General features: G+C 44.0%; 1 protein-coding gene across 1 annotated transcript in view; it reads right to left on the reverse strand.

Moving 5' to 3' along the window:
- Window positions 1-21,221, reverse strand: part of LOC112216266 (membrane-associated guanylate kinase, WW and PDZ domain-containing protein 3-like) — a 294,029-nt gene extending 272,808 nt beyond the window's left edge. Inside the window, exon 1 of the mRNA XM_042299572.1 lies at window positions 19,940-21,221. Within this exon, the coding sequence (XP_042155506.1) occupies window positions 19,940-20,246 (307 nt within the window). The 5' untranslated portion in view covers window positions 20,247-21,221. The remainder of the gene's footprint in view (window positions 1-19,939) is intronic.
- Window positions 21,222-21,520: the final 299 nt, after the last annotated feature.

The raw sequence follows: 21,520 nt of genomic DNA on the forward strand, positions 1-21,520 counted from the left end.
AGAACATGTATCTTTCATCAAAGTTTATGATGAGTATTTGTGTTCTGGCATAGCTCTCTGTAATTACTCCGGATATTTTGGAGGCATTTCTGAACATGGCGTCAATGTAAACCGAGATGTGGATATAAATATGCATATTATCAAACAAAACAAATGTATTGTGTAACATGTCATATGAGTGTCATCTGATGAAGATTATCAAAGGTTAGTGATTCATTTTCTCTAATTCTGCTTTTGTGACTCCTATCTTTGGCTGGGAAAAATGGCTGTGTTTTTTTTGTTGATTTGTTGGTGGTCTAACATAAATATATGTTGTGTTTTCGCTGTAAAACATTTTAAAACTCGGACATGATGGGTAGATTAACAAGATGTTAATCTTTCATTTGCTGTATTGGACTTGTTAATGTGTGAAAGTTAAATATTTCTAAATAATATTTTTGATTTCCCCGCACCTCCTTGTCAGCTGAATGGGGGGGGGGACCCGTTCTGTATTTTATACTATAGTGCCTATTAGAACAGCCAAAAGTCAAAGGTATATGAAATACAAATGGTAGAGAGAGAAATAGCATCCTAGATAGAAATAGTCCTAAATAGACAACGAACATAACTACAACCTAAAACTTCTTACCTGGGAATATTGAAGACTCATGTTAAAAGGAACCACCAGCTTTCATGTTCTGAGCAAGGAATTTAAACATTAAGCTTTTCTTTTTTTTCCTTCTTTTTTTACATGGCACATATTGCACTTCCTGGTACCACTAAGTCCCGCAGTGTAAGCACACAAATTTTAAAAGGAGGAACCACTATCAGTCATTTATTTTTCTTCTTGGCATTAATAGTAGCTTCAGACTTAACATTACTCACGCAGTTCCAGGTTGGATGGCAAAATGCTCATGATCATTACACAGGTGCACTTTGTGCTGTGGACAAAAGGGCTACTAAAAATGTGCAGTTGTGTCACAACGGTACAGATGTCTCAAGTTCAGGGAATGTGCAATCAGGATGCTGACTGGAGAGATCCACCAGAGATGTTGCCAGAGAATTTAATGTTCATTTCTCTACCTTAAGCTGCCTCCCAACATCGTTTTAGTGAACTGCAGACCACATGTATAGCGTCGTATGGGTGAGCGGTTTGCTGATGTCAGCGTTGTGAACAGTGCGCCCCATGATGGCAGTGGGGTTATGATATGGATGGGCATAAGCGACAGACAACGAACACAATTTAATTTTATTCATGACAATTTGAATGCACAGAGAGACCGTGACGAGATCCTGAGGCCAATTGTCATGCTGGCGGATGAATGGCATCACCTCATGATTCAGCATGATAATGCACAGCCCCACGTCACAAAGATCTGTACACAATTCCTGGAAGCTAAAAAAATGTCCCAGTTCTTCCAAGGCCTGTATAATCACCAGACTTGTTACCCATTGAGCATATATTCAGATGCTCTGGATATATGTGCAAGACAGCAAGTTCCAGTTCCCGCCAATATCCAGGAGTGGGACAACATTCCACAGCCTAATCAACTATGTGAAGGAGACATGTTGCGCTGCATGACTCAAATGGAGGTCACACCAGATACTGACTACTTTTCTGATCCACTACCCTACCTTTTTTTAAAGATGTCTGACCAACAGATGCACATCTGTATTCCCAGTCATATGAAATCCTTAGATTAGGGCCTAAATAATTCATTTCATTTGACGGATTTCCTTAAATGAACTGTAACTCAGTAGAATCTTTGAAATTGTTGTATGAATATTTTTGTTCAGCGTAGAAACTACTATTATTCTAAGGATTAAAGACAAACAGCAAGGAAACTAAGGAGACCCTTTTACACGGAAGTAGAGGATCTCATGTACTCCTCACAGCTCCAAAAGGAAACAACGTGAGCTGGCAGCCAGAACAAAAACACCTGTTGGTAACAATACACTCCTCGTGTTGAGAGTACAGCTTCCCATCTGCACACCGTGTTCCGTTCTCACCATCAAACTCTACATAACTACATTCCTTACACGACTCAAATTTCATACAAATATTAACCTAGTCTTTTACACAATATGCAAGGGAGACACATTTTTACAAATATTGGGGAGCGACTTATGTCACTGAACTATGAAACGTGTTTTGTCATGCCAATGTTATATATCTATGCAATGTTTAAAATCACTTGATATATTAAATACTTCCACACTAGACAGAACTGTAGCGCTTGTTCTTTGAGTGGGACACATTTTAACTGCTTATGTAAAGCAGTTTGACAGAAAATCCTTTTTGAAGCACTTGTTGAAAATCGCCTTGGGAGAACTCACCGTAAGGAACTGACAGATCCATTTCTTGTGACACATTGTTGCTAATTAAAGTTAAATGAAGGCAGTTTTACATATGATGCTGCTTAGAGCATGTTCTCTCAGCTTGGAATTGACATAATCCTATCTCAGGAAATAAGGTGAGCAGAGACACAATGATCAAGAGGAGGGAACATGGTTCTCTTGGGACAACCATGGGTCCAGTCAACAGTCACAGGTTGTCAGTGGGTGTGTGAGAATTCAGACTGGTCAACCCAGCTGAAAGATCCATACTCACAGTGAAGGAGAGATGACGAGATGTGGTCTGAAGGTGCATGAGAGAGGAACAGTTTTCATTTTGTGCCATTATACACCAAGGCAATCAGTGATCCGGATCCCACTTTCTCCTGCATGAAAAGTACTGAATGATTACTGGTAATGGCTACTCCAGCAGTCACATAATCACAGGGATAATACAGAGAGCCACCATTCATCTTTTTAGAAAGACCAATCCAGTTGAAAAGGCCAATATCAAAAGGACCCTTAGAGGCCCCGTACTGAGGGGTGCTAGTGAAGTTCAACTGAGCATGAGCTACACAGAGGCCATGCATTTTATATAATCCGATAAAAGTACAAGGCTGCATCCTCCTCTCAGGAGAAAACAATTTGCAATTCACCATGAGGGGTGTGCCGGTTAGTGAAGAACGGGAAATGACAATCGTGGACTGAATAAAGAGGATGCATGTGCTTTTGCAAAAAAATACCACCGACATGCAGTCTTTATATCTGAAGGCTCATGATGGTGGACAACATGTCAATGAAATATGAGAAAGAAACACTTTACAACAACCAATAGATAGCGTGTGTGTCCTTCACATAGAGATCAGTTGCCATGCTATGGATGCTGGCTTAACCAGCTTAGATTGAAAACCTAACAGCTTATTGATCGGACCAAACAAGCAAGACCTACCAAGTTGCCTGAGCAGAAATTTCTGGCATCCATGAATTCTGATGAGGACACTTATCTAGAGCATAGTATACTGCGATAGGCCAATCCAATAATGACAGGGTTTAAAAATGTATCTTGCATCAAGGCACAATTCAAATTTGAAATAGACTCCAGCCAGGTAACCCTGTAGAGATTGATAATAATGAATCTGTGTTCAGTTTTCCTTTCTCTGAACGTCAGTGTTAGTTTGTGTCTCAAGTGCATTAAATCTTATCCCCTGTATTTGCCCCCTCTACGCACACACAACTTTACTTTAAATTCAGTGGGCGCAATATCAGATACACCCCCCTCAAAGTTCCCATGGTAGGCACTGGGCACAAATCAGAGCGGACAACAGCTGTGGCCACAGAACAATAACTGACTGGCTGGCTGAGTAGGTGATTTGAAGGTAGGCTGGTGTGGCCCAAAATAAAATCAAGGTGGAGTGGCAGTGCCAAACAGCTGAGTGGGTTGAGCTGGCAGCCTGGCACAGACTCCAGAGGCAATTGAGCGAGGCCTATCAGGGCACTGGACCAATGTGCCACCATGGCCCTGCCAGGCCTGAGACTAACACATCCAGGAAGAGAAAAGGGCAAGCAGCAAGCCCAAGAGAACACAAAAGTTGGCCTCTCTCCCCCTCTTGAATCCAAGAAGGCGTAGCAGTCAGACGTCGTGTTGTATCCCTTGTATATATCATTTTTTTTAACATATTTTTCTTCGCATATCTTTTAAAACATTTTGCTAAACCTCAAAATACTCTCCTGCAACCCGCCTCACCCAATGTAGCGTGGATCTGCTTTTTTTTTCTAAAGTATTTATATTTACTTTGGATAAGGAACCCCTCAACTGAAGCTAGCCAGCTAACTACCAGCTATCAGTCAGCAAACCATTGCTAGCGGTCATCAGCTAACCTTTAGCTCGGAAAGCTCTCGCCAGTTCAAACACCGCGACTCTAACCAGAGCATAATGGACCTATTATTTTTATCCCCGGATTCCCACCACAAACGGAACATTTTCATCTGGATCTTCACAACTAGCTAACCGCAACCCCGGATGACTACTCCTGGCTAGCGTTTCCATCCACTTAGCTTGAAGCTAGCCCTTCCAGAGCTCCTGTGCTACCACCGAAGCATACTCCTGGGCTACAATATCCGGACCCACAACCGGTCTATCGATGTCACCGCATGAAGAGGCATAAACAGACTTAACCCCATCGCGACGTCCCCCAAAGGCTAACTTTCTAGCCCTTGCTATCTGCTTGCTAATTCGGCCTGCTAACAGCTAGTTTGTTTAGCCCCGGTCTGCTAACTGCTAGCCTGTTTAGCCCCGGCCTACTAACTGTTAGCTTGTTAGCACAGGCCTGCTAACTGTCTGAATCGCCACGTCCCCAGCCAGCCCAACCACTCACTGGACCCATTTTTACTTTCAATCTCTTTTCGATTTTTAATTAGATTATACCTTCCGGTAACCTGCCTCACCCAATGTGATACAGAATCGCTATTATTTTTAATTTTTTAGAACACATTCAAGAACCTCCAGAAGCTAACCAGCTACAAGCTATTTAGTCATTGTTAGCCACTGCTAGCGGCTTTTACCTTCTGCACAGCCAGCCAGCTTTTTTTTTTTTTTTTTTTTTTTTTTTGCCTGGATAATACTCACCAGTCTAGCTTCCCTGTCCCATCCACCGCTGCCCCCTGGACACTGATCACTTGGCTACATAGCTGATGCCTGCTGGACTGTCCATAAATCACGGTACTCCATTCGGTTTGTTTATGTTTTATCTGTCGGCCCCAGCCGCACTCAGGCTCTGTGTGTAGTTAATCCGACCCTCTCTGCCTAGTCAACGCCATTTTACCTGCTGTTGTTGTGCTAGCTGATTAGCTGTTGTTGTCTCACCTACTGTTTTAGCTAGCTCTCCCAATCAACACCTGTGATTACTGTATGCCTCGCTGTATGTCTCTCAAATGTCAATATGCCTTGTATACGGTTGTTCAGGTTAGTTATCATTGTTTAAGTTTACAATGGAGCCACTAGTTCCACTCTTCATACCCCTGATACCTCCTTTGTACCACCTCCCACACATGCGGTGACCTCACCCATTACAACCAGCATGGCCAGAGATACAATCTCTTATAATCACCCAGTACCTGGGCTTACCTCCGCTGTACCCGCACCCCACCATACCCCTGTCTGCGCATTATGCCCTGAATATATTCTACCATGCCCAGAAATCTGCTCCTTTTATTCTTTGTCCCCAACGCTCTAGGCGGCCAGTTTTGATAGCCTTTAGCCGCACCCTCATACTACTCCTCCTCCTCTGTTCCGCGGGTGATGTGGAGGTAAACCCAGGCACCCTCATTTGTTGACTTCTGTGATCGAAAAAGCCTTGGTTTCACGCATGTCAACATCAGAAGCCTCCTCCCTAAGTTTCTTTTACTCACTGCTTTAGCACACTCTGCTAACCCTGATGTCCTTGCCGTGTCTGAATCCTGGCTCGGGAAGGCCACCAAAAATTCTGAGATTTCCATACCCAACTATAACATTAAGCTAGATGCCCTCAATCTCACACAAATCATCAAGGAACCCACCAGGTACAACCCTAAATCTGTAAACAAGGGCACCCTCATAGACGTCATCCTGACCAACTGGCCCTCCAAATACACCTCCACTGTCTTCAACCAGGATCTCAGCAATCACTGCCTCATTGCCTGTATCCGCAGTCAAACGACCACCCCTCATCACTGTCAAACGCTCCCTAAAACACTTCTGTGAGCAGGCCTTTCTAAATCGACCTGGCTCGGGTATCCTGGAAGGATATTGACCTCATCCCGTCAGTTGAGGATGCCTGGTCATTCTTTAAAAGTAACTTCCTCACCATTTTAGATAGGCATGCTCCGTTCAAAAAATGCAGAACGAAGAACAGATATAGCCCTTGGTTCACTCCAGACCTGACTGCCCTCGACCAGCACAAAAACATCCTGTGGCAGACTGCAATAGCATCGAACAGTCCCCGCGATATGCAACTGTTCAGGGAAGTCAGGAACCAATACACGCAGTCAGTCAGGAAAGCAAAGGCCAGCTTCTTCAGGCAGAAATTTGCATCCTGTAGCTCTAACTACAAAAAGTTCTGGGACACTGAAGTCCATGTGCAGCAGTCTTCATCGACCTGGCCAAGGCTTTCGACTCTGTCAATCACTATATTGGGGCGGTGGGGTAGCCTAGTGGTTAGAGCGCTGGACTAGTAACCGGAAGGTTGCAAGTTCAAACCCGAGCTGACATGGTACAAATCTGTCGTTCTGCCCCTGAACAGGCAGTTAACCCACTGTTCCTAGGCCGTCATTGTAAATAAGAATTTGTTCTTAACTGACTTGCCTAGTTAAATAAAAAAGGAAATGATTTTTTTTTTTTTAAGAATTTAAAAAATAAAAAATAAAATAAATTTAAAAAAATAAAAAAAAAATCGGCAGACTCAGTAGCCTCGATTTTTCTGATGACTGCCTTGCCTGGTTCACCAACTACTTTGCAGACAGAGTTCAGTGTGTCAAATCGGAGGGCATGCTGTCCGGTCCTCTGACAGTCTCTATGGGGGTGTCACAGGGTTCAATTCTCGGGCCGACTCTTTTCTCTGTATATATCAATGATGTTGCTCTTGCTGCGGGTGATTCCCTGATCCACCTCTACGCAGACGACACCATTCTGTATACTTCCGGCCAGTCCTTGGACACTGTGCTATCTAACCTCCAAACGAGCTTCAATGCCATACAACACTCCTTCTGTGGCCTCCAATTGCTCTTAAATGCTAGTAAAACCAAATGCATGCTTTTCAACTGTTTGCTGCCTGCATCTGCACGCCCGACTAGCATCACCACCCTGGATGGTTCCGACATATAGATGTCCACACATTCTAAGTACCTAGGTGTCTGGCTAGACTGTAAACTCTCCTTCCAGACTCATATCAAACATCTCCAATCTAAAAATCAAATCTAGAGTCGGCTTTCTATTCCGCAACAAAGCCTCCTTCACTCACGCTGCCAAACTTACCATCCTACCGATCCTCGACGATGTCATCTACAAATTAGCTTCCAACACTCTACTCAGCAAAGTGGATGCAGTTTATCACAGTGCCATCCATTTTGTTACTAAAACACCTTATACCACCCACCACTGCGACCTGTATGCTCTATTCGGCTGGCCCTCGCTACATATTCGTCGCCAGACCCACTGGCTCCAGGTCATCTACAAGTCCATGCTAGGTAAAGCTCCGCCTTATCTCAGTTCATGATGGCAACACCCACCCGTAGCACGCGCTCCAGCAGGTGTATCTCACTGATCATCCCTAAAGCCAACACCTCTTTGGCCGCCTTTCCTTCCAGTTCTCTGCTGCCTGTGACTGGAACGAATTGCAAAAATCGCTGAAGTTGGAGACTTTTATCTCCCTCACCAATTTCAAACATCTGCTATCTGAGCAGCTAACCGATAGCTGCAGATGTACATGGTAAATAGCCCACCCAATTTTACCTACCTCATCCCCATACTGTTTTTATTTACTTTTCTGCACACCAATATCTCTACCTGTACATGACCATCTGATAATTTATCACTCCAGTGTTAATCTGCAAAATTGTAATTATTCACCTACCTCCTCATGCCTTTTGCACACAATGTATATAGACTTTTTCTACTGTGTTATTGACTTGTTAATTGTTTACTCCATGTGTAACTCGGTTGTCTGTTCACACTACTCTGCTTTATCTTGGCCAGGTCACAGTTGTAAATGAGAACTTGTTCTCAACTAGCCTACCTGGTTAAATAAAAAAACAAAAGTGCTGTAAAAATACAATCAGCAGGGCCAAACACCAGTGTTGCCACAGAACAGAGTGGTAACTAAGGAACATTTTTGGATATCTGAATGATTACAGAGGGAATGAGAATCAATTACCTCAACATCAAACCCCAGCCTGCAGGAATAAAGCAACAAATCCCATCGTTCTGATTGCACTTCTCAGAAGGCCACTAGAACTGAAGAAACAATCCCAGTTTCTCATTCTTAAGCACGTGGACACACTGGCAGCTCACAAGGAGTACAGAGTTAATTGCAGACAAAGATTCCAAAAAGCCAACTGCCTGTTCTCTAGCGGTGGAGTGTCGAGCGGAGGGGAGAGTTACTCAGGCTAGGAAGGAATAATAACAGGTCTTCTAGTACCACACACACAGTGTACAAACAGAAAAGCAACACCAATCTTAGTCACAGCCTCTCGCTCTCCATACTTCACTTTGTTTATTTGCATTTCTGATCCCTTTAACCTCTGCATCTCTTCAGCAGAAAATGTTCTGGCCAGGAGATTGTGGGCAGAGATGCCAGCTTCCACTCCTCCCCTTGCCCCTCGGTGCCTCTTCATTGTACAATGGCATCTTGTAGTCAGGCCAAATTGGCCAGTAGGCCCCTTCCAGTCATCTACTCCTCTTTCCATGCAAGTCTTCACAAGCTGTACTCTTAAAGAGCTTACCATTACTCCTTAAGGCCCAAGGACATTGTTATTTTCAGAGGCAGACTTTTGACTGTCAGACAAAACCTCCATCTAAAATGTGAATCGATTCTCAAACTACAATATGGTTCATGAAACATAAAGCCATTTACTTTCATGTCAGTTCAAAATAATTTTACAAATGCAAAATACACTTTTTTCCTGCTTTATCACAAAGCCGACAGTATTTTTCAGTGACAACATTTCTGGCGGCCTTCTTCCATTTCAAACAGGTGTTGGAGCATGCTAGAACGCTAATTAGCACAGGTGGTCCCTCTGTCGTCCATCCATCTTCTGTAAACACCCGATGTAACATGGAAATATGTCAGTGTGGGAACACGAACCTAAAAAAGGTTTGTATCAATTTAACCTTTTGTTTTTGGAAATGTCTCACTGATATGAAAGAAAGTGTTTATGCTTCCAAAACCATAACGCAAGTGATGCGAGTTAATCTTCAAACAGAACATCGGGGCTCTTAACAAAACTCCCCCGTACAGAAGACGCGATTCTCCAATGACTCGTGTAATAAAACGGAACAGAGTCATAGTCAAGGGCTAGGGCGGCCGCCTCTGTGCACACACCATCCAATCTTCCCTTCTCTCTCACCCTCCTTTCCATATCTCCCGTCAAGCCATCAGCATTTAGCTGCTTATCAGTGTGTCCGTGACAAGGATCATTATGCTGCACAGGGGAATGACAGACAGCATTTGTTCATTTAAGGCTGAAGGGAGAGAAAGGGAAACATCTCCCAAGGTGACTACTTATCTGTCCCAAGATGCATTGCCTGAACAGCTGCATTATATTCTCAGGCCATTGACTCATACACTTTAGCGTTAAGCTGGGGGTTAATATTCCTTGTGACAGCATGTGTTTGGCACATGTATTTTTTGTAATGTCAGTTGAGTTGACTCAAATCATAGCACATATTGGTGGGTACACGTGATGCTTTTTTCCCTTCAAAGCTCCTACAGCTACTCACAAATGGCTGCCAGTCCACTGAGTATGTCATCATTGACTTGAATGGGGACACTTATTTTATTAATTCAAATCAAACGTATTTATATAGCCCGTCGTACATCAGCTGATATCTCAAAGTGCTGTACAGAAACCCAGCCTAAAACCACAAACAGCAAGCAATGCAGGTGTAGAAGCACCCCCCCCAATAGAATCTAGTGGAAACCAGCCTTGAGGCAAAGGAGAACGAAGAAGTTGGTATCCCTCGTCACCAAAAACTAAGTGAATTAATAAAGTTGTGACCGTCAGCTTAGATAAATCTGCATATTTTGCATTATGGTTTGCATATTTTTTTAATTACTTGGGTAGTGAATTTAGCTCCAAGCTACCAAGGAACGTTAACCTACAATTAAAGCTGGAAGCTTCCGGTTTCATCTTGCATTGTAAAAGTGTTGTAGCCCATACAGACATCAGAGGCGGCTGGTGGGATGAGCTATAGGAGGATGGGCTCATTGTAATGGCTGGAATGGAATCAATGGAATGGTATCAAACATTGTTTGCAAACAGTTTCAATTTCTACATGCTTTGTTGCATTCGTCAAGTGTTCAACTTCTGTGGGGACTGGGGAGCTACTGGAGCCCAAACAGCTACAACAATGAATGAGTAAGTGAAGCAGGCACTTTGTGCTGGAAGGGACTGAGCTGATACAGACTTGATCCTCTCAATCACATGATACACATTTGACAGAAGTACTGAAAGTAAAATTCTAGTACCAAACACTTATTAATTTTAAGTACCAACATTCCAGTATACTGTGCAACACTAGTGCGTGATGTTATTTATACTGACAACATCTTATCTCTAGGGGAATAAACAATAGCCATGATGTCTCTGCCTGGTGGTACACCACCAAATTGAACAGTACAGCACTTCCACAGGTGTACTTAGAGACCACAGGAGGTTGGTGGCAGCTTAAATGGGGAGGAATGGTCCGTGGTAATGGCTGGAGCGGAATCGTATGAAATATGTCAAAAATGTGTTCCATGTGTTTGATGCCATTCCGTCCTTCCCTCAGCAGCCTCCACTGCTTGAGACAAGGCTTCTACCGCCGAGGCCGACGGCACCGCCGACACTACCGCCGACGCCAACACTATACTGTCAAACAACCACTGTCAGAGGAGGGTGCAGGAGTGAAAGCAGCACACACACCTGTCTAAAAACGTGATGCATCTCCTTCCCTTAGATAATGACGCAATGAGAAGAGATCAGTCATCATTGTTGCAGGCCATATTCATTACCAGGCAGACTGTCTCGGCCGTGACATCCAGAGCCACAACAATAAAACAGGGATAAATAACCAGCGCCAGGCACTCTCCAGTTGGCGGGTCGTCACGAGTCATTATTAAGAGTCCGTTCTCTGTCAGACAAACAGGCAGCAGTGAAACTCATTTCAAACACTCACAGCTGTGATGGGAGCGACAAGTGTTGGCCAAACAGAGACTGGCACCACCTCTTGAAGTCTTCCCTGGTTCCCTCAACCCCTCTCTCGGGAAGGGAGGAGTAGAGTGTTTGTGTCTCCCTCACGCTCCACAGTGTGGGAACGAAGGAGTGGGAGAGGGGTGGTGCTGCAAATCAGATCTCTGGAGAATGTTTAAAAACTTTAGTAACCACAAAAAAGTTTAAGCCATCTTCGGAGACATTTGTGAAGTTAAGCATTTCTCTAGGCATTGTGAGAACTGATCATCTGCAAAGCTTGACTGCAATATAGTGAACCTGGGAAAGCAATTGCAATAAAGACAATCTGGAAGTCAGCCCATATAACCACCTTAGTGCTGAGTGAGAGCTGCTGCAGGAGTGGGCCATGCCAGGGGTGAAAGAAAGAGAGAGGCGGAGAGGAGAAGACAGACACTTTAGTATTCACAGCAGCTGCTTCTGTCTGGGGCCTCAGCGCACCCATCCGCTCACTCCCTCCCTCCCTCTTCCACTACTTCCCCACTGACGGCCTTGCTGGCGGCCGGGATAGAGGGTGATAGGGTTGGGGTCAGGTCTGTGATTTGCTCTCTCACGCGCACACACACAAAGACAAGAGAACTCAAGGTGTTCCATCTGTATTTTGAATGCAGTGTGTTACCAATGAAAGGAAGTTGGGGAGGCTTATTTCCCTTATAAGCAGGCCAGGGAGAATTTAACAATGCCATTAAAATTCCTTTAACAATTGCAGTCCATGGTCTATAATCATGATGAGCTATAAATCATCAGAATGTTGTCACAAGTTAACAGGGTTTAGAGATAAGACCCCCCTCTATGTGACAGGTCGGTTGTCATTGATTGAGCCCCTCTGCACCATGCCATGCATGACAGAAGTAGGACGTTGTGACCTCTGCCTCGCTTCTGTTCTGGGTAGGGCACTGTGAAAGGCACCACCCGAGGCAAGGCTATGCCCCCTCCCCCCTCAGAGTGACAGTGTCACAAAATTAATTATACACAGCTGGCTTCTCCCGGCTCCACCATGGGACATTCTTTGAATATGAGTTTTAACCTGAAAAAAAAAAGAGCAAGCGATAGAGAAAGAACACTTATTAGATTTTCTCAGGGACTGTTGTGGCATGTGGGGAACACAGTTGATTATAGCTGGAGAGAAAAGGGGGAAAAAAGGGATGGAAGACATGTAATGCGGTTGCTGTCAGTGTTCAACAACACACATTTATGAGGAAACCAACACTAGTCATTTACAGAGTTGGACCTTCTGTATACTGGACTTCCTGACAGACCGCCCCCAGGTGATAAGGGTAGGTAACACATCCACCACACTGATCCTCAACACAGGGGGGCCCCTCAGGGATGTGTGCTCAGTCTCCTCCTGTACTCTGTTCACGCATGACCAGGCACGACTCCAACACCATGATCAAGTTTGCAGATAACACAGTGGTAGGCCTGATCCCTGACAACAACGAGACAGCCTATAGGGAGGAGGTCAGAGACCTGGCCATGTGGTGCCAGGACAACAACCTCACCCTCAACGTGATCAAGACAAAAGGAGATGATTGTGGACTACAGGAAGAGGACAGAGCATGTCCCAATTCTTGAAGTTCAAGCTCCTTGATAGTTTGGTGATGTGGACACCAAAGCCCAAGCACACTAAGACAGTCGTGAAGAGGGCAAGACAAAGCCTATTCCCCCTCAGGAGACTGAAAAGATTTGGCATGGTTCCTCAGATCTTCAAAAGGTTCTACAGCTGCATTATGGAGAGCATCCTCCTGACTGGTTGCATCACTGCCTGGTATGGCAACTGCTCGGCCTCCGACCACAAGGCACTAGAGGGTAGTGCAACTCCAGGCACCCTAGACTGTTCCCTCAGCTACCGCATGGCAAACAGTACCAGAGTGCCAATTCTAGGTCCAGGTAGCTTCTAAACTTCTAACCCCAAGCCATAAGACTCCTGAACAGCTAATCAAAGGGCTACCCAGACCCCTCTTACACTGCTGCTACTCTATTATCTATGCATAGTCACTTTAATAACTACATGAACATATTACCCCCACTATCCGGTGTCCCCGCACATTGACTCTGTACCAGTACCCCCTGTATATAGCCTCGCTACTGTTATTTTACTGCTGCTCTTTTAATTATGATACTTTTATTTTCTATTTTTTACTTTAGTCATTTTTCTTAAAACTGCATTGTTGGTTAAAGGCTTGTAAGTAAGCATTTCACTGTAAGGTCTACACCTGTTGTATTTGGCGCATGTGAGAAATACAATTCGATTTGTAAGTGTAGTTTATTGCAACCTTTTCTGGTAGTGGTGGTCTAGTTCAGTGAAATTGTGGGGGCTGGGGTACCGTTCTACCCAAAAACACATGCTGAAATGTTTGGTGAAAAAGGAATTTCTTTCCAGTGTACAGAGAATATCGCTTAGAATTCAGAGACAACTTTGTCAAACAATGCAGAAATGTGTTCATAAGAGCATTGGACAGAAGCTATAGAGGTTGTTATACCTTCAGCGAGTTAAAATAGCCACCCCCATTTGATGTAGATCTGTCCTTGTCTATTAATGTTCTGTATTATGTCATGTGTGGATCCCAGGAAGAATAGCTGCTGCTTTTGCAACAGCTAATGGGGATCCTAATAAAATACGAATATCATAAAACTGTAGCACTGCGAGACAAACCACATTAAAACACCATATGCTGCAGCAGTACTCTGCTAGGCAGGAGATGGTAAAACCAGTGTGAATTGGTTCTCTCATTAACAGTTCTATCATATCAAGACAAGGCAGTGCTGTTTAATACACGTGCCTAACTGTAAAATACTAAGAAATAAAACATAGCTTTCTAGCCCACTTCAATCTGAGGTAACCAGCAGATTCCATAACTTACTTCCTTTAATGGACAGAAGACATTAAAACAGTGAATGCAATTTACTTTTATTGCCCACTTTGTCTCAATTTTGTTTGTACAAAATTACACATTTCCAGACCTCCTCCATTTACTGTATTAGGAATTTCCCCGGCCTAAAAACTGAGTGCTATGTTGCCATTCTACCTTAGCAGGGCGAGCTGAGGGCGACTAAACTGCTATCCATTAACTACAGCCTAACGAGGCCACAACAAGCACAGAACAGATCACCGAAGACAACATCAGTAATCAATGGCACACCCAATTCCATTATCTAAGCTTCACAGGGGATCTAAACACCCTACCATATCCTTCTACAGCATACCCTTGCTTCAAGGTAGTCTTCTACCAAGGTTGAGAACTGATACTGAATACTGTTTGTTGGCGTGGGAGGTCCACGGGTGGCTATGGATCATTTTGTTGGATTCCTCATGTCTTACCCATTGTTAGGTCCATATTGAATGTTAATTACTATATTTATTGACGATTATATGAACCCTATAAATAAATAAAAATATGGCCAATTTGGGTGAAATCAATTAGCCTAATTTCTCAGAGATCAAATTATTTAAACAAAAGTGTTTAAGGAATACTAATCTAATCCGTTTCTAACTACAGAACTTTAAAATCAAAATCAGATATGGAGTATATCAAAATCCTCTGTGCAATACTGCAGTCACTCATTGTAGGCACAAAGACATGTAATCCATCAAATTCAATCAAATGTATTTATAAAGCCCTTTTTACATCAGCCGATGTCACAAAGTGCTATACAGAGACCCAGCCCAAAACAGCTAGATGTAGAAGCACTGTGGCTAGAAAGGCAAAAACCTAGGAAGAAACCTAGAGAGGAACCACGACAACTCACCTGCCATTAGAGAACACTTAAGTTTCAGGTGTCTCGTTACATACTGCCTGCCAACAAATGGATTGTGTTGCCATGGTTACCACTCACCACACTACAGAATGACAGCCCCTGAAGCAAACACCTGTTGATTGTAGCCTATAGCCTTAAGTCTACCCTGGCCTCTCAGGACTATAGATTACAGTAGTAACACCAGCACAGCAGATTGGGGATTTAAGGCTGTGATTGAATGCATTAGACTTGGACTCACTTCAAGGCTGCAGGCCTGGCTCCGCTCTGGCACCATTAAACTCCAGCTAAGTGTTACTTCAAAATGCTCCTTCACTCAGACCATGGCGGCATCCCAGATGGCAGCCTAATCCTTACATAGTGCCCTACAAAAAAAGTGTGAATAATCACAAAGTGGCTGGCATAGAAGGCATCCCTGGCCACGTCCTCAGAGTGTGTGTTGACCAGCTAGCGGGCGTCTTCAGCCTGTCTTTGTCCCAGGTGTCTCTGTAGTCCCCACCTGCTTTAAAGAAGACCACCATCGTCCCAGTGCAAAAGGGTTGTGTTTCGGAGGACGCATGGCTTTCGACCTTCGTCTCTCCCAAGCCCGTACGGGAGTTGTAGCGATGAGACAAGATAGTAACTACTAACAATTGGATACCACGCAATAAAACTTTTGTCCTCAATGTTTGGGGCGAATCCAATACGCCCCATTACCGGCTTTGCACAACACTGACAAGTTTGCTAAGGACACCATGGTTTTAGGCCTGATAACCAACTATGACGAATCAGCCTATAAGGATGAAGTATGTGAACTGGCATTGTGGTGTCATGAGAACAACCTCTCCCTCAACATCAGCAAAACAAAGGAGTTGATTGTTGATGTCAGGAAGCAGAGGGGGGAACAGTGTTTTCCCATTCGCGCAGGCTGTAGGCTAATCAGTTCCAGACCATTTAAAACCAGCTACTTTTCCACCTCATAGGCTACTGTTCATTTAAAAGTTTCAATTTGCTAGTCCGCCTCTCGCGAGAATGAACAATATACAACTTCTAGATATTTATTGATAGGACAGGCACCTGTCAGTCACAAAGCGAGCAATGACAGGGAAACGCAGTATGCTGTCTGTACCGTGTCCCGGTACAGTTTGAGGGCCCTGTGATTGGTTGCGGTCTTATTTTTATTTTTTTTTACATGGAGGGAGAGAGCATGATGCTAGTGAATTTGCAATGTCCCATGTAATGTACTGTAAGTGGTAACAATGAGTCAAAATCCACAATTTAGTCCAATTATTGTTCTGACACATTGGTCTATTTTCTTTCGTATAGCAAGCCACATGGCGTTGTGGCGCATAGTAGGCTATTTACTATACATTGATTGACAACTGAACACCATGTGTTGTCTAGTTTATAAAAAAAGGTGTCGAACTGACAATAAAGTTGATCTCTTAAATCCCTTTGCCATTCCTAAATCATGCAATGTCCATGGTATCGCATTGGGACAAGTAAACCAAAGGATTTTCTAGGATGTCGGGCTTGCCAGACAGTGGGGCTAAAATGAGTGCCTTGTCTCGTCAGTCAGTGTAGCCTACCGAATTGCATCGGTGAGAGCCGTTCATTTGGCTCCCTAATTTGCATAAACTACTGGTAGGCCTAGGCTTTTTGACAACCATACGCAGATAAATTATGAAAACATTCAATGAAGATCACTGCAGGAACAATATTAGCATTGGAGAGCCTCATTCTGGTACAAATAATAATTAGGGCCCTCACGGAATCCAAAAAGTAAAACGGAATTCAACAATTTAAAAAATCTATTGACCTTAGTAGGGAAACAACTAAATGTATCAAGCCCAAGTTTATCATAAGACATGAGCAGAATGCAACACTGATTATATTTCCTGTAACCTTCAGCGGCAAGAATGCCCCATCTGTGCATGTGTCCACCAGTTTCTGCTCACTCCATCATTGTTTTTTAAATTTTATTGCACGTGATTAGCCTCGCACTTGAATTGACCTCATAAGTAGTCTCTTGATGTGGTTTAAGCATTGTTGTGGACTTAGAAAATGGGGATGTTCTATTTTATTGACAGTGAAAACCTGAAAAAACCTTCCCATTTATTTCAAAATAATGTAGGCTATTTGTAATGATTTTTGTTTTAATAAAATGCATAATTTCAACAGTGGCCATCCATATCTTGCAGTAAAACTTTAAAATAAGTCTAATCTAAAGGTTTAATGTTCTTAGACAATAGTCCGAAACATACAGGACAATAAAATATTCAGAACTACTAACATTACACTGAATTCATGCACTTGAAGTCACTTAAGGTAGTGTCCTTCTACACAGTACCACAATGTTTTGATTCTGGGAGATGAACTTGATAAAGTTTTCAATCATGTCACTGTGCAGTCCTGATGGAATCAAGGCATTAGAATGTACCAGAGGCCACCAAAATAGAGCTCCTTCAGCCAAACATTGAGGGCCGCCTGGCTGGCTACTTTTTCTATTGGGCTGGCTACTCTACATACTTGTGGAAAACACTGGAACATGCCCAGATCCACATCAACAGGGCTGCAGTAGAGCGAGTCCCGAGTTAAGTTCCTTGGTGTCCACATCACCAAGGACTTGTCATGGACAACCACCACCACCACCACTCTGGTCAAAAGGGCGCAACAGCGCCTCTACTTCCTATGGCGGCTGAAGAAATCTGGCATGCCGGCCCAGGTCCTCTCAAAATACTACCGCTGCACCAGCAAGAGTGTCCTGACCGGTTGCATTAAGGCCTGGTACGGAATAGCTCCATCCACAACCGCAAGGCCCTCGTGCGGGTGGTGAAGATGGCCCAGTACATTAGTGACCATGCTCCCAAACATCCAGGACTCAAAACGGTACCTTAGCACACCGCATCATCAAGGACCCCATACGCAAGCTGTTCTCTCCCTTACCGTCGAGCAGACGGTATTGGAGCATGAGGTTTGATAGAAACTGTCTCCGAGCCTGTCGGTATCTACAAGACATCAGACTGCTGAACACTTGAACTGGACTGACCACCTGCACATTAGCACACATGCATGCTACACAATCTTTTATATTGCTCAGTTTATACACTGCCCCACCAATCTCCCCATACACATGTAAATATTGGACTATAAATTGTGGTGTACTGTATTATACTTATGCTAAAATATGTATTCTATTCTACTGAGTCACTTACTTTTTGTGTTCGTATTCTTATCTTTTATTGTTGTTGCTTTGTCAAGAAGGAACCTGCAAGTAAGCATTTTGTGTGACGATGTACACCATGTGTATCCCCTACATAACGACTAATAAAACTTAACTTCTGACCAGAGCTTTTTTGGTGAGGCCAACAAGTGTTTTTTCTAGTGAGAAATTAAATAGTTCTTGACTTAATTTCTCTGGTGAATTATGTGGAAGGCTGGGCTGAAGGGAGTTGTAAGCAAATAGTCAACCTAGTTCAGCACAGAAACCGTGGTAATTAAATACAATGACCATAATCCATAGCGCTTTTTGTTTACGGCTTGTACAGAGATTAATACCTTTTACGCCTGCTACGTTAGATACACAGACTGCATGAGAGAAGAATGTACACAATGAGAGAGTGGGATTAAGACAGTACGTGAAAGTATGCTTTATCTACTTTGAAGAACTTGTAAAATGATTATCAGACAGCTTTGTAGCATATTTAGGCAGGCTAGCCTTGCTAAATGGGATGACTAAAGACAGCACAGTATGGGGAGCACAGAGAACATTGCCTGGCGGGTTGCTATTGCCTGAGCAGAGATGAGATGACTTAAGGCACCACAGGAGGCTGCGGAGGGGAGGACGGCTCATAATGTCTGGAACAATGTAAATGGAATGGCATCAAACACCTGTAAACAATGTGTTATGTGCATTTAATACCATTCCACCCATTCCGCTCCAGTCATTATCATGAGCCAATTCTCCCCAGTTAAGTCACCACCAAACTCCCGTCACCTGGTTGCCTAGGTCTTAACTGAAAGGATTTTTATTTTATAGCAGACATTAGGCCCTCCCACCATGGAATGACTAAGGAAGAAAAATAAAGTCTATGCATGAAAACAGGTTAGATGAGGGAGCAGAATAATGAGATTTGACTAAATCAGTAACTACACGACATGGAGAAGATGTAGGCTATTGAAGAGAATGCAAGGATGCTGTGTATCAAGAACAGGACAGACGAAGGTTGAGGGAGAAAGATGGACAACGTCGGTCTATCCAAAACAAAGGATTACATTACACGCAGATTTGATAGAGACGATTCAAGCTAAAGGAATGTACAAGTTACGTTGAACTACAAAAATCTTAGCATCACTATTCTATAGCAACCTATAAATCCCCTGCTGGCATAAGTCGTCATGGGCGAGTCGGAGACAGTCACAATCCACAACCCCCCCACACACCTGATCCTCTCACTACCCTAGGGGGCCTGGGTCTCAGCTGCAATGATGCAGCCATCTACAAGCTTGTCTTATTTATGCCATTCCAACCACAGACATCAGTGTGCCGTGTTTCTGAGCCCAGTCAACCTCACAGCCGTGACCCAGGCCATTCATTGCCCATGGCACATAAGGCCTACACCTAAAGTACAGCACAGAGAGGGAGTGAGTGACATTAAGAGAGGCTTCTGGGAATTATGTGGGTGACTATAAGGGGTCAGGGTTAAATAGAACGCATGTTGTCACTGCAGTGCTCATGCATGTGACCTGTGGAATCCATTTGGTTTTGTATGATAACCAATGTCCCCTGCCTTTTCTCAGACCAGGACCACGCTTGGATTATGAATTTAGTATGCCATAGTATGAAGCTGATGTCTCATGATAAAATGCCTAACATTGGAAAGTATAGCAGGCTACAAAACCTCAACCGTAAGAGCGCAAACACTTGACATACCTGGTTTGACGGTCTTGATACGGATGGGCTCCCGAAAGTGGCGGATGACAGCAAGGGTGTCTCGGTTGGTCAGACCACTGACAGGGGTGCCGTTCACTTCCAGAAGCACGTCCCCGCTGTTCGGTAACCTCCCGACGTGACAGACCATCGCCTCGGTAATCACCTGTCCCAGGTTCGGGAAGTAGCCTAGCTCCGCTCCCCCTAGTACCTCCACAACCGAGCCGAACTCCCCGGCGTTCCCCCATGACACGGCGCACTCCTGGACTTTGCCTGACCAGTGCTTCTTCTTCTTCAGCGTTTTGGACATGTTTAACCCCTCGTGTAATCCTTGAGAGTCCCAGACACTGGTTGTTTGAGAGACGAGACAAGCAGCTATTCTCCTAAAACGCTATCACTCAAAATATGATTTTTGCACCGAGATGAGACAATCTGCTCACTGTGGCTGTAATCCATTCCTTGAGCAACTGTCATCTCAAAGCATTATCCGTATGAACATCCCGTACATTGAATGACTGGAACGTCACCCGAGTGTCTGCAATTCAATAGACTGTAGCGCACGAGTATCTGCGTCAGTGTTATCGCAGGGGGCGAGATCAATCGCGGGGTAGCTTGGGTTCTAACTCGCGCTAAATTCTTGAGTGGTTGGGCAATGAAGCTCTACTTCTGAATCAGTAACCTACTTCATTTTCAGTGAATCGGTCTGAAACAGTTGTCTAATAGTCTATTGTGCACAATAGCCAATAAGTAAATGTTGTACTGCTCCGTAGTTGAGCCTATGATACGCTACTCACATAGCCTAAACTCCACTTGAGAGAGTCGATGTATCAATTTGATGAACATATCCTCGAACTACTATATCGTTGAATTGAGCACAAACAACTGTTGCCCGAATATAGCCTACAATTATTTTTCCAAAATTAGCCAGGTCCCAGCTTAGTTCCGCGCACCTGTTCTACATCCTCAACCTTGATATCAGCGACGCAATCCTTATCCTTAGAAACTGACAAACATACCTGGCCCCAGCAGCGAATAGATTCGCAGAACTCGCGTTGTGTAGTCTACTGCTGGCAACTTGCTCCTTATTCTTCAACCCTCGTAAACCCAGCTCAGAAACGCGCGGTCTCGGCAGTTGTGACGCCTCTTGTTGTCTCGTCTCGGATTCAGCCCAGTGGCTCACACAGCGAGGTATATTTCTAAAGGCGCAACAGTCAGTGAAACCAACCATAATGGCCTAAACTTTTTTTTGCTCCTTCTTAACATGTTGATGTATTGCAGAAAAGCCCATCCAGCCTCAAATGACAGCTGGGAATTGGCTCCACCTCCAATCAGATCATGGGACAAGAGTAAAATATTGAAAATCAACCAATGGAAAATAATTGGGCGGGGCCTCCTCGCAGTCCCCTTTCCATGGACATGGTTAATTTAGGTCGCCAAGCGTGCGGATAGACAGAGTTCTCAGTCGTTCTTTGGGAACGTTTTGGGACCCGGCACGCAAAGCAGGTAAATCGAGCGCGCCCAGTAGGTGAACTATTGCAACAATATCACATTCTTCTTGTAGCCTGCAGATGCGCGCAACTAAAG

This window comes from Oncorhynchus tshawytscha, linkage group LG16, assembly GCF_018296145.1.
Source record: "Oncorhynchus tshawytscha isolate Ot180627B linkage group LG16, Otsh_v2.0, whole genome shotgun sequence".
Lineage (NCBI taxonomy): Eukaryota > Metazoa > Chordata > Actinopteri > Salmoniformes > Salmonidae > Oncorhynchus > Oncorhynchus tshawytscha.